Source organism: Aricia agestis, chromosome 8 (genome assembly GCF_905147365.1).
Source record: "Aricia agestis chromosome 8, ilAriAges1.1, whole genome shotgun sequence".
NCBI lineage: Eukaryota > Metazoa > Arthropoda > Insecta > Lepidoptera > Lycaenidae > Aricia > Aricia agestis.
This window is the reverse complement of record NC_056413.1, coordinates 8,668,258-8,682,651: the sequence shown is the minus strand read 5'-3', so window position 1 is coordinate 8,682,651 and position 14,394 is coordinate 8,668,258. Positions and strand designations below refer to the sequence as shown.

At 35.0% G+C, this 14,394-nt stretch overlaps 1 protein-coding gene across 3 annotated transcripts in view; it reads left to right on the top strand.

Annotated features, from left to right (window-relative positions):
- LOC121729301 (diuretic hormone 45) overlaps window positions 1-14,394 on the top strand; it is a 77,756-nt gene extending 63,362 nt beyond the window's left edge. For 2 of the 3 annotated variants that reach the window (XM_042117771.1, XM_042117772.1), the window contains exons 5-6: window positions 4,360-4,540; window positions 13,812-14,394. In XM_042117771.1, the coding sequence (XP_041973705.1) occupies window positions 4,360-4,540; window positions 13,812-13,858 (228 nt within the window). In that variant the 3' untranslated portion in view covers window positions 13,859-14,394. Of the gene's footprint in view, window positions 1-1,048; window positions 1,200-2,232; window positions 2,363-4,359; window positions 4,541-13,811 lie in introns of those variants that run through there. The other variant, XM_042117773.1, reaches the window with a different exon arrangement.

Sequence of the window (14,394 nt, the reverse complement as noted above, 5' to 3'; positions counted from 1 at the left end):
TATTAAAAATTTTAGGGGTCCCCATGGGTACAACTGAAACAAAAAAAAATTTTTTTCGTCTAACCTATGCGTGTGGGGTATCTATGGATAGGTCTTCAAAAATCGTATTGAGGTGTTTAATATAATTTTTTTCTAACCTGAATAGTTTGCGAGAGAGACTCTTCCAAAGTGGTAAAATGTGTGTCCCCCCCCCCTCTAACTTCTAAAGTAGGGGCATAATAATTCTAAAAAAAATATATGATGTACATTACTATAAAAACTACCAACGAAAATTGGTTTGAACGAGATCTAGCAAGTAGATTTTTTGTACGTCATAAATGGTAAACCTTAATTTAACTTTCATTAAATCTACTGAAATATAAAAATAAATCAAAAACCTTTTAATTTCATAGAAATAAACCTTATTGCTGCTGCGGAACACTTCATGGGCGAGTCCAACTCGCACTTGGCCTGTTTTTTTTAATGTCAAAGTAATTTTAATATTGTTCTAAATCTTTTTTACCTTTTATTTCTTAATCTCGTACACTCCAATATAAAATGAAACTTTTATTACGTTTCACAGATCATTAACGTAGCCGTGTATACCTGGTACCAACTTCTAAGTAAATGAAAATTAATTAAATTGAAACTTATTTCTTTCTAATTTTGGATATAAAAATACTTCTAGTTTACTTTTAATGGTATAATAGAAATTAAAAATTGTTTTAGTGTACAGTAATAGTAAGAAAATGTTATAAAAGTTACATTATTACTTTTATATGCTCCAACTTCCATTCACTTCTCACCTAATATTCACACACCATTCACCTAATATACTACTCGTGTGGCGTGCCTACGATAAACATGTCCGTTAGCTTAAACTTAATGCTAAAAATTAATAGTTAAAAAAAAATATAAAAAAAACACGCTTTTTAACAAATTATTACATTGTCATTGGCTTTTAATGCGTATGCAAAATTAATCAGACTACTGGAGATAGGTAGAAATCATGCTCAAAGATTCCGTTACACACAAACAGCCCAAGCTAATAAAAGTGTTAAAATGAAAGGCTGAGAGGACGAAGCGACGCTTGCCGACTCTGTCTATCGAGCTGCCGATGTCTGTGATCCGGCAGCGGCTGAGCCAGGAGAAGGAGAGGAAGGAGCACGCGCTGCAGGCCGCCGCCAACCGGAACTTCCTCAATGACATCGGCAAACGGGGTACGTATTATACGGGCAAGTCGTGTAACTGTCGGCGAATATTGTCGGCGGGATCATTGTCGGCGAAGGGTACGCCCGCGCCGGCGACGAGGCGATATAAATATTTGAGATTTGGAACCATTGTTGGGAAGTTTTTGTAGATATTTAGGAGGTGACAAATAATAATAAAGTATTTTTTGGATTTTATGCGAACACCGAACCAAGTCGTGCGTCTGTTGAATTCTATTTTAAATGCTTACACTTAGAATTTCAATGATATTTTCTCTTCGCAATGAAATATTATGTTCCTTACTTTTTAAAATATTAGAAATATTTTCGAAATGTTTGCCTCACATAAAAAAAAACGTTTTTAAAAAGCAGACTCCCATATTTTTTGGAAACATTATGTTTCTTTGATATACTATATAATTATATATTTACAGTACATTTGAATATTATACGAACAGAAAATAAACTTTGATCTTTTTACTACCCATCTATAGCACTGGGTTAGTAGACAGAATACTCGCTTTAACTTACTCTTCTGAAAACATAAACATTACAAAGATACACTTTATGTAGATTTAGTTCATACTTTCTACTTAAATAATAATTTGTAGAGTGTATAAAGAAATTGTGGAAACTTTCCCCGACAAAAAGTGGCCTATGTCCTTCCCCATGATTAATCAACGAAATCTATTAGTTTCGGAGCCTCCTCGGTGTAAGCAAGCAACATATTTTTACTACATAATATTAGTTTAGACAAAGAAAACTGTTTTATTAGGACATATTACTGCAATATTTTCATGCTAGCGACAACACTAGCATACACAGTATAAACAGGTGTTTACAAACAAATAGCTTTTTTCGATGTTTGATGACATTTCATGACATGACGTGTGCAACATGTCGGATTTTGGTTTAACTGTTTACTGTAAGTGTTAGTAGCGCCCTCTGCTCCGACCTTTGCGAAAAAAATCCCTATTGAATAGCTTAGTTGAAAGTAATAGACATATTCATGGTAATACATTTACTAACATATTTTTCTTTGCAGGTTTCTGGAACCCTTCGGAATGAAGATAAATTCCGAAAGTCAAAGTGGCATTTTCAAGAACTGAATACTCCTAGGAAATCAATATTTTTAATCTAAAAAGTTACTGTAATGTTAACGTGTAGGACGTAACTTCTTTAGTAATTTTAAGTGTAAGATTGTTTGTTAATAAGTTTTAAAAATGTTTCCCGTTGACTTTGTAGTTCTATGAATATGAAATGATTGTATCTCAATGTACGTTTTGAATAAAAGTTTTGAATTTAACACGTTTTATCTTATAACTTATCAATTTTTGTTTATTTACATCCTATTTTTTATCAAATAATGCAGAAAACTTTTTCATTTCGCTCTATTGTTATTTAATTGTGCTTCTTATGTAAATGTGTTAAAATAATGTATTGTCATTTGTCCATTTACATTTATTTAATTTGACTGAGATTAATCAGCCAAGAGGCATTTTCGAATTCAAAATAATCCCTGGAGAAATTATTAATTCTTTGTATCATTCTTTATTATTATTTTAATGCACTCTTGAGAGAAGAGTAAAGTAATAGGTTACTTTACTCTTCTCTCAATAGTGCATTCTTTATCGATAACTAGAAATTGAAAAAAACTGGAACTCGAAAAGTTGAAGTATAATTGTAGACATGAGTGGATAAAGTGTACGCTTTACAATATACCGATAATAACTACGAATAATAACTTATTTTTTCCTTTATAATTTAAACAAACCTTGTTACTTACCTTCTTTATCATCTGGCTAATATATCTAAGTAACTATATATTAAATATTTTTTTTACAATACATTTTCCCGTTCCTAAAGCCTTCATTTACGCAAAAAACGACAGTTTCCAAATTACTTTTACTTACCCTATTCATCCACTCTGAATGTCTTTAATTTTAATTGTTGTTTCCTTCGCTGTAATTCAGTTTTAAATCTACCGAGATTGGATTGTATATTGTATCAAAGTAGGGTTAATCTACTTTCATTGAAAATCGAAGTTTAATATTAAGTACATAAAAGCAACGAGCAAAATCAAATATTAATCGAACGAAATTGTTGACAATTGAAAAGTTTGTAGCCAATTCGATCAGTTTCGGAGTTTGATTTGTACAATTCGTGCCGATCTCGCAACAAACTGTTAATTAGCCATATCGGTTTCGAGAATCAATTAATATTCATAAATCATAAATCAATACTATTTTGTGATCGATTTACATATTCCATGACTTTTTTGCGAGCGATTCTGAAGTTTATCATTTTTGTTTATCTGGAAAATGTTTTCCACTTTCAATTATTGGAACAATAATAATTATTTTAAAAGCCCTGTTCACGTTGAACCTTGATGAATAACCATGATTGCGAACTAGTCTAACAGAGACTAAGGTTAATAACTAAGTCCCTACAACTAAATGTTCATAACAGCATGAGCCAACGTGAAGGGGCGGCATTTAATTTTACCTAAACAACAATAATATTTGCTGCACACTGTAATTTAAACTATCGAAGATGACAAATATATTCCGACAATCTGAATCGTAATCATTCATTTACATTTCCGATAATAATCATCAAGGGACTACGGATTCCATAGCAACAGAGCGCATATTATAACCATTATATTGAAATTTCGTTACTATGATTAGCTAGAAAAAATACAATGGCAATATCAGTATAAGTTGTTGGTAAAAACAATCAGTGACATGCCATTATGAAGATAAATAATTGCTCTTGACTCAGAGAAAATTAACTTTCTCGTATTCAGTCCACGTGTCCAGCGCTAACTGAAGCACTACACAGGTACTTCATACATTTTCGTGCTAACATAATTTTATGAATGACCCAATTAAGGCTTTCACGCTAGAATCGCGTTGCTCATTTACTGACGTATAATGTACTTATGATACGTACTTTAATGTGTAAGTGAATTATTGCGAGGCGTGTGGTGTGGCTACACGCCACTTCGCTCGCTTATTGACTATCGTCACACGTGATTCATGTAGTCAAGCATGGACAATGGCCACACAAATTGACAGAAGTGGTGTGAACTTAGTAAAGATGTTCTTATTTCGATCGCAAGGGACCGTCATCGTAAAGTAAATTTTTTCACTCATTCGTTTGTTTTCAGCTGGTGGAGCACTACGGGCGTGCGCGGCCGAAGCGCAAGATGCCGTCGTTGTCCATCAGCAACCCCATGGAGGTGCTGCGGCAGCGGCTGATGCTGGAGGTGGCGCGCAAGCAGATGCGCCAGGCCAGCGAGCAGCAGGCCTTCAAGAACAGGGTTTTCCTCCAGAACGTCGGGAAACGAGGCAAGTCCACCTATTATTATAGTTTTTTTTTATAAAATAAAATGGGCCAACGAGCAAACGGGTCACCTGATAGAAAGCAACTACCGTCGTCCATCGACACTCGCAACATTAGGGGAGCTGCAGGTGGTTTTCGGCCTTTAAAATTTAGCCTTTATCCAGACATGATACTTTTGTATTATACTATACAGTATACACCTTTCTTAAAAACTAAAAATAATACATTTGGGATTGAACATTTTAAGCTTGACGAGGTAAAGACTTTTGCAATTTATGTAACTAGAGATCGTCCAAAGGTCAAAATTTGACCTTAAATGTAATTATCTTCTTATTATACATGGGAGAGCCATGATTCGACACGAATGGGCCGGCTCGACCGGAGAAATATCACGTTCTCACAGAAAACCGGCGTGAAACAGCGCTTGCGCTGTGTTTCGCCGAGTGAGTGAGTTTACCGGAGGCCCAATCCCCTACCCTATTCCCTTCCCTGTCCTCGCCTATTCCCTTCCCTTCCCTCCTCTATTACCCTATTCCCTCTTAAAAGGCCGGCAACGCACTTGCAGCTCTTCTGATGCTGCGAGTGTCTATGGGCGACGGATGTTGCTTTCCATCAGGTGACCCGTTTGCTCGTTTGCCCCCTTATTTCATTAAAAAAAAAATTTGGCTCTCCGTTTAAAGTATTTAATATTTCAGATATAATTAAAAAGAACAAAAGTTTATTTATAACTAGATGTCCCGCGCGGCTTCGCCCGCGTAAATTAGGAATTTTACAGAAACCTTACATTTTCCCATAAAAAATATTTTCCCCGTTTTTCCCGCATTTTCCTGAGTTTCTTCGGTCGTATTAGTCTTAGCGTGATAATATATTATATAATATAGCCTATAGTCTTACTCGATAAATGATCAATCTAACACTGAGATAAGTTTTTAAATCAGACCTACAGGTCTGGTTTAAAAACTTATCCAGTCAGGTTCCTGAGATTGACGCGTTCAAGCAAACATACTCTTCAATGTTATTATATTAGGTAGGTATAGATTTTTTTTATCTATGGACGCTTCACACCACGTCAGTCTGGCCCCGTGGTAAGTACCTGATGGACTTGTGTTACAGGTACCAGACAACGGAAATATATTTAATACTTTTATACTATACATATATTTAAGATTTTTATTATATGATACACATATTTAATACACATCCATGACCCAGGAACTTTGAAAACTTTTTGTTCCGTCGGCGGGATTTGAACCCGCAACCTCCGGCTTGAGCTACCAACGCGCTCACCACTGAGCCACAGAGGTCGTCAAACTATTTTTAGAAATAAAATAAAGATTTTTTTTTAATTATCGCTTGACAAACTCGAGTCTCGATCTAAAAGACTATGAAATGGTATAATATGGTAGTGATGATGATGATGATGATGAATGTAATTTGCATAGTAGCATATGGTTCCTGTTCTTAAAACAACGCCGAAACTCCCAAACTTGTATCTATAAAGAATCAGGAGTTCTCTCAGCACCTTCCGAACCACGGTATACCAGGTATATCTCGGTGCAAAATCTTACTTGTTGGTAGCATATGCTTAGAATACTTCTCACGAAACCGAAGTCACCACACGTTTCCCTATAAGTTTTGAGGAGTTCCCTCGATTACTTATGGATCCTTCATCAGATCACCACTTTTGTGAATATAAAAAACGGGTAACATACGGCGGAGTAATCGTTGAATGTAAGAAAACGAACATAACACCTCCCCCATTTTGAAAGTCGGTTAAAATTGTAGCCTATGTGTTATTCTGATGTATAAGCTATATTATTGTAAAGTTTCATTAAAATCCGTTCAGTAGTTTTTGCGTGAAAGAGTAACAAATATCCATACATCCACACATCCATACATCCAAACAAACTTTCGCCTTTATAATATTAGTAGGATGTAGCCTATAATATATTATCACGCTAAGACCAATAGAAGCGGAGCACCAATGAAGAATGTTTCAAAATCGGGTGATTTTTCCTATTGTGCTGCGTAAACGATAAAAGTTTCGCAAAAATTGGCAGAATTTTCTTTATTTACCCATGAATTAGTTACTCTCTCGGGTCTGTGGCTGTTTGGTTGTTCGTTTTGTTCGGTGTTGCTATGTGTCTGTGCGGATGATTTTCTTGCTCTCTGTATTCGATGCCTATCCCTATCCTGGCTGAGGCGAGCCTCACGCTCTACAGATGATTCTCTTTCTCTCTGTATTCGATTTCTATCACTATTCTGACTGAGGCGAGCCTCACGCTCTACAGACGATTCTCTTTCTCTCTGTATTCGATTTCTATCACTATTCTGGCTGAGGCGAGCCTCACGCTCTACAGACGATTCTCTTTCTCTCTGTATCCGAATTCTATAATTTTCCGACTGAGGCGAGCCTCACGCTCTACAGACGATTCTCTTTCTCTCTGTATCCGATTTCTATCACTATTCTGGCTGAGGCGAGTCTCACGTTCCGTTGACGATTCTTCATCTCTTGCTGAACGTGCTCTTTTGGCATTCACTGTACTACGACCTATGTTCGAACGACGACGTCTTCCAGGCATGATCGTATAGTAATACCCACAAAGCAACAAATAACCCAATCGCAAAGCAAAAACAAAAGTCCGTTTTTCTAACCAAGTCAAATATATTTTTATCGACAATTCAGAAACCAAAGAACCAGAAACAATGAATATCTGAAAGAAAGCGCTGTGGTTGCTCCTCTGCGTTACCGTCTGCACAACCACACAATGACGAAATACACTATCTACTACAATAACATAAGCCCGAAGCTTATGAGAGCCCCCGGCCGGTTCCGCCGTAACCGCTATGTCCCTCGGCCGCCGCCGCGCGACATATTTTTTGATTCCGCGTAAGTTTATACGTTTGAAAACTTCTAAAGTATTGATCGAAATTGTATAGTGTAAAAGACAATTATAATCTACATTTAATGTCTTAGCTTCCAAACATGTTTATTTGGATAAGGGTTAATGTTGTAAATTGTTAAAATCGCTTCGTAAATAAGCCATTATTTTTCGTAAAAAGTAAAGAACAAAAATGGCTATTGTGAGTTATCCCTAAGAAATAGACATATACCATCGCGGACTTTTTTGTTTACCTTATTAAGGTGTACAATACTGTAGTACATTATTTTGATCTATCTCGTAGGGTTTAGCCAGCGTTTGCAATATAAACGCAAAAAAATGAATTTATTTACGACATAACATTAGAAACCTCTAAAATTATCAGTGTTTCTCTACCATATTATGCATATGTTATACATATAAACCTTCCTCTTGAAACACTCAATCTATTAAAAAAAACCGCATCAAAATCCGTTGAGTAGTTTTAAAGATCTAAGCATACATACACACATACATACAGACAGCGGAAAGCGACTTTGTTTTATACTATTTAAAGATTTGACAACAGACTTCAAACATAAACAAAGGAATATAATTCGTGTGTATAGCCTATACATGTCAGTCAAAAAATGGTAGTGTGCGCATTCTGGTGTGTAATATTTTATTACAATAATGTATGATAAAAGCATAATTTTAAAACAAATCAATATTAGCTCGATGCTCTCCTTCTCCATATAAACTACAATTGTGCGAAATTTCATGCTCCTACGTTTCCGCATTTTTCGTGAAAAGGGTTCCAAAATTTTTCGCTCGCGTATTAATATATTAGATTAGCATGGATGAACGAACGAATGAATACCTATCTATATCTGATATCTGATATCTATGATATATCTGATATCCGCGAAGTACGGAAAATTAAAATATAGTTTTATTAAAATAAAAGTTTCAAGCGCAACATTACAAGTTTTTTCACCTGTTACATGATTAATGAATTCTTAAAAGAAATAAAAAGATCCGAACCAACTTAAACAATCCCTATATATTTTGTCGCTCGGAAAAGTGTATAAAGTGTGACATAAAAGTCAATTAGATCATAACCCTCGAAACTTTCTTCAACTTGGACAGGTTCGGTTACATTTATATTCGGGAGGTGAAATAATGTAAATATTTAATGCTAAAAGTTGCCAACATTTCATTTCGCTAGTAGTTTATCGGAACCATACATTTTTATGCGACAAAACTACCCTATGTCCTATTACGGGACGAAAAGTATTCATACGTGGGGCGGTACAACTATTCCTACATAATATTTAATATCTACCTAACAGTAACAAAATCGATCAGACGGACAAACAGAATACAGAGTCACACGATGTTAGTTGGAGACTGACTTTTATATTTTAACATAACCTACTAACATCACAAGTTTTAGTGTTTATAGTGACAGTTAAATCTCTTTTTATTGTCAAGTAACAGCACTCAGCGTAATAAAATAACTTTATGCACTTTATCTCGATATTTTTAGACTTCCGACCTTTTGCATACGACGGTACCTAACTACGATACGGTGGCAGTAAAAGTTTTAAAATAGTTTTAAACCGCCACATAAAGTGCCGAGAGTGAGGCCACAATGCTTCGGTGTGATGCGGTGCGTTGTGTTATCGGAACTGAATAACTCATTATAATATTATGTCAAATAGCTGCGTTGGGGCGACACGTGACAACGCAAATGACAAAATAATATGACAACGACAGAAAGGACCCTGGCAAGGTGATCTCGCTGGGCTGTATAGATAAAGTACTATAGTATCTCAATGGTCACCGTCTTATAAGACGGTACGTACGTTGTTGTGCATCGCCGTAACTTAAGAAGGCGACTAACGCAAAAATCAATCATCGTCCTTCTCTCCTCACACTCACGCGCGTCTTTTATATTATGCCAGGTGAAAATAGGACGACGCGGAATCATCGCCGAGTTAGTTTTTTCTTAATAACTCGATAAATTATTAAATAAATAAATAAATATACACCATTTTAAAAATCCGCCAGGTCAGTTTCTCAATGATATAATTTTATACAATGTGTTATGTGTAGTTATGTGCGTTTTATATAAACTTAGTTTAATGCACGGTTATGAAAATATATGTGAAATTCGTGAAAATTAGATGCATCTTTGTGATTTTTTCCTATCGAGAAAATTTTAAGACATCATGTTTTCGCTCACATCAAATTCTTAGAAATATGATTGCAGTTTAGAAAATGAAACAATTCGGGGCATCTTTTTAAGTATAAAAATGAATTATAAAATCGTCAATTTTGGGTTAGTCGCTTAAGAGTCCTAAGACTTAAGACTCTTAAGTATATTATTAAATGCATTCCGTTCCTACGATGGCAGCAACGGCAAAGCTACGATGACGGCAACGCCCCTTAGCATTGTGGCCTCACCTTTAAAATGTACATCATACAGTAAAATATTAGGTACCCTGATAAAATAATCATAAAATAAATCTCAGGCATGAAGTAGGTTGAACGTTCAATAATAGGTACTTATCATACATAATAACCAAAAAAGCCAACCAAATAAGCCGCATTTTTTCGGAACAAAAATTCTGGGATCTCTTTGTACTGACAATTGACATGTTCAGGCGCTTCACAAAGAAAGATTTGTTTTTGCTTACAGACATTGTACCACCGACTCTCAGTAAAAAACTGTAGAATGTCCGTTTTATATACCCACCAACCTGTAAAATATAAATAATATTTTTGATCTTACTAACTTTTTACTTTGATTTGCAGAACAGTATTAAATTGAATAAAAACAACTTTTCGATTTTAACTAATATTGCTCGTATTTAAGCTCCTACGCCTATGGTACGGGGACCCGAGCGACTGGATATTTCTGATCCTGGATTAAGCTATATATTAATAATAATTAATATTATAAAAAAATTGGCCAAGCGCGAGTCATTGCTCGTATATTTACGATAAAATTATCTTAAGATGCTCCCTCACCGGGAGCATTCGCTTGTAATGTAACGTTACAGAGTCGAGCATTACATCAGTAATCAAAAGTCAACTTGCTATTGAATGCTCAAAGTCGAATCTATAATGTTACATTACACGCGAATCTATTAGCCTTTCTTCATTACGGAATACCAACAGAAGATTTTAAAAAAATACGGTAGGTAAGTATGTAATAACCCCGTATTTAAAAAAAAAACAATGAAACAGTAAAATGAAAAATCTATTTTGTCGACGGAAACGGAGATGTGAAGTATCAATTCCGCTATCCTACTCCCAAACGAACAGAAAACCTGGGCTTCGTAAAACATGACCTAGTTCTCATTTGACGAATGTTTTTATAACGGTCAATCATACCACTAGAATATTGTCCAAATACACCCACTATTTCCTTGTAAAACGGAGAAATAACATAAATGAGTATGAGCTGGCCTTTGAAATATTAGTTCGACTATTATTACAGGTATGTTTTTATTATTGGTATTTTCCTTATCTTTACTAATATTATAAATGCCTGTCTGTCTCCTTACTCTTACCACAACATCACTAACGGCCGTTCCCAATATTTGATCTATCTCAGGTTTTGCCCTACTAGAGATAGGAATAGCTCACATTAGACATTAGAGACATTGTGAGTTATTCCTATCTCTAGTAGGGTGAAACCAGAGATAGATCAAATATTGGGAACGGCCGTTAACCGTATGATACTTTGAGTAAGGATAGTTTGCATGTCAAAAAATGTACAGTTCAAAATCAAAATTAAAATATTTCTAAATAGGTTAACAAAGCTAACACTTTTAGAACGTCGTATCTACATGAGGCCTACCACCGGTTCAGAAATTGTTGCTTGGCATATCAAGTTATTCAGAGCAAACGAGCCAAGGAATTACCTACTGGAAAGTGATTACCGTCGCTTATGCCACCACAAGCGACGGTAATCACTCGTGTGTCAATGTTTGCTCGTGCTAACACAAGAGTAGCTCAAATAAATTACCTATTTAATAAATTAAAACTAGATAACCCGGCAAACTTCGTATTACTATGTCCTATTCATATAAACCTTCCCTGGACTTCCAAGACTAAAATTAGCGAAATCGGTTCAGCCGTTCACAAGTTTTGGCGAGACTAACAAAATTTAAATTTCATTTTTATTTAAAAAGAAGATAGTATTAAACTAAATAAGATAGAATATGTAAATGATGGTTTATTAAACGATCGAATAATCATGTCAGCTGTGACCGGCGTAACTCGATAAATTCTCGACGCACTAGTCAAAAACATTTACATTACTCCCTTGGTTATATAGATTTCGTCAAAAGGTATAAATATATATTAAGCTAGACGTAGCTCTAAAATTTACTTATTAAATTCTCGTGTCACAAATCACAATGTTAGTTACCGTACTCCTCCGAAACGGCTTTACTGATTTTTACCAAATTTTATATGCATATTCAGTAGGTCTGAGAATCGGCTACTGGCTAATTGAAAAGTGCATTTGTTGAATAAATAATAGTAAATTATTGCAATTCGAGACTGACGGCAACCATTGTTTGTGCGACGGCATAGCGATGGACGTTGCCATGGTGCCATACTTATGTCTTATTTAGTCACGTCAATAAAATAATATGGGCGAAATAGTTTATATGGTAAAACAACGTTTGCCGGGACATCTAGTAACATGATAAAATTGCAAGCCAAGTTCAGAAACATGACTGGGTTAGTTAAGGGTTCCACCACCAAAAAATTTTGAAAACCTCTGTCTTAATAAAAATATTTTTTTAAAACTGTAGATCTTACTAAAAGACAAATATTCAAGAAAAAACGTTCCTTTTAATGTTAATAAATACAAAGTTTACTCCTTTATCTTGTTTATCGGCTCCATAAATTATTCATTTCCGTCGATATATAACATAATAACGCCAAAACGTGCAATAATACGCTTATATTTATTTTGTTCGAGTTATCCCTTTTAATGTTAAACACGTGTGCCTACATTTTTAGGGTTCCGGAGGCAAATGGCAAAAAACGGAACTCTTATTGTGTTTTAATATCACAAATAATTTAGCCTTTTGCATTGTTTCAATAAGTTGTTAATGGCAGACTTAAAGTTTGCAGAGTGAGAAATGAACAGTTTCAAAACTGTCATCGTTTATTATTTAATTTCCGTTAAAAGACATCGTCATTATAATGTAAAAGCGATTTCAAGTTATTTAAATGAGGTGTAGAAATAGAATCTTATTAAAAATCGGCCAAGTACGAGTCGGACTCGCGCACGAAGGGTTACCATTTAAGGGTGGGTTGCACCAGAGGCGTGGTTAAAGTTACAGTTATTGTCAAAGTTATGGTTATAGTTAAAACTAACTTTAACTTTAACCTTAACTTTGACCACAGAATTTGACAGATGACAGCTGGTCCGACAATAGGCTTGAAATGAACGTGGGCGGGGGCGCTGCTGGTAAAGGAGAACTGTCAAAAATGGCGTTTTTGTATGATGACAGCGTTAGTTCCTATTTTTGCCACTTGTCGAGCTCAAGGCTATGGCGTCTATTTTTGGCTTTAACCAAAGATTTGACATTTTGCATTGTAGTTATAGTTACAGTTATAATTAAAGTAAGTTGGTTTAACCCACCCTAAGAGCGAAAAACGGGCAATTTTTTTTTGTATGGGGTATTTAATATATTTATTTAATTTTAATTTTATTTTTAACTATTAAAGTGCTAATACGATTAAGTATTTTGTGAATATAGAGAAAAAGGCCAAAAAATCACGTTTTCTGTAAAAGGGGCTCCCCTACAGCAAACGTGATTTCTTTCCTTAAATATTTATTTTATTCTATTTTTACTATTTATCGTTATAGCTGCAACAGAAATACACAATCTGTAAAAAAATTCAATATATATTTATATAGCGGTTTTTGAGATATAGCCTGGAGACAGACAGACAGACAGATAGACATACAGACAGGCAGACAGACGGACAGACATCAAAATCTCAATAATAGGGTCCCGTTTTTACCCTTTGGGTACGGAACCCTAATAAGTGTTCGATTCGACAGGTTTTATTAAATTGTAGCAAAAAGTGGTAAGGCTACAATCTAATAAAACCTGTAGACCTTTTTAACCTTTTTTGCTCGTAAATCCTTAATTACATTTGCACTTTAATAATAATTATTAATTAATAATAAAATTAAAATAAAATAATTATTTAAATATTAATCCCATGCAAAACAAATTTGCCTATTTTTGTTCTTTATTGGTATTTGGTACGTTCGTGCGTGATTCCAACTCGCACTTGGCCGATTTTTTACATACACCACAGTCGGATAAGACCGAGTTTCGCTTACCTTAGCTTATAGTTGTGTTTGTTTCAGGTTTCTGGGCTGACTCGGACCGGGTATCATCACACTACGACGACTAAATCTCTCAGCAGTACGCCGCTCCGGCTGGGGGACGCGCGTTTCATTTGAACCCTGAACTTGTCTCATTTACTTAGTTAATTAATGGAATTTATTTCCGAGCAAATAATACGCTCGTTGAATATTAAATTTTACAATATTTCCACTTCTGTTTATCTTTTCTTAGCGTTTGTCTTTCCGTTCGGTTTCATTTAAAAGTACTTCTGCCTTTTTGTACGATGACATTTTAGCTTTATTACAAAAATGATTCGCCGTCCGTGGTTTGCAACTTTTGTTTTTAAGATTACTTTTGTTATTATTTTGTGTTCCGAGGGTCGTCCAGCTCGACGTTCGAAATTCAAATAAGTATTAGAAGTGTTTGTGCCAAATTTTATTTACCTCTATAATGCCCACCCACCTACGATACTAAATTAGGGGTAAACTTTCAAATGTAATTATTTATATATAAAACTTGTCTAGTCTCTATCTGTAGATTTGTATGTACAGAGTAGTTTTATTTATTTTAACTCGTAGTGGGAAACTCTAGTAGCTTTTAAAA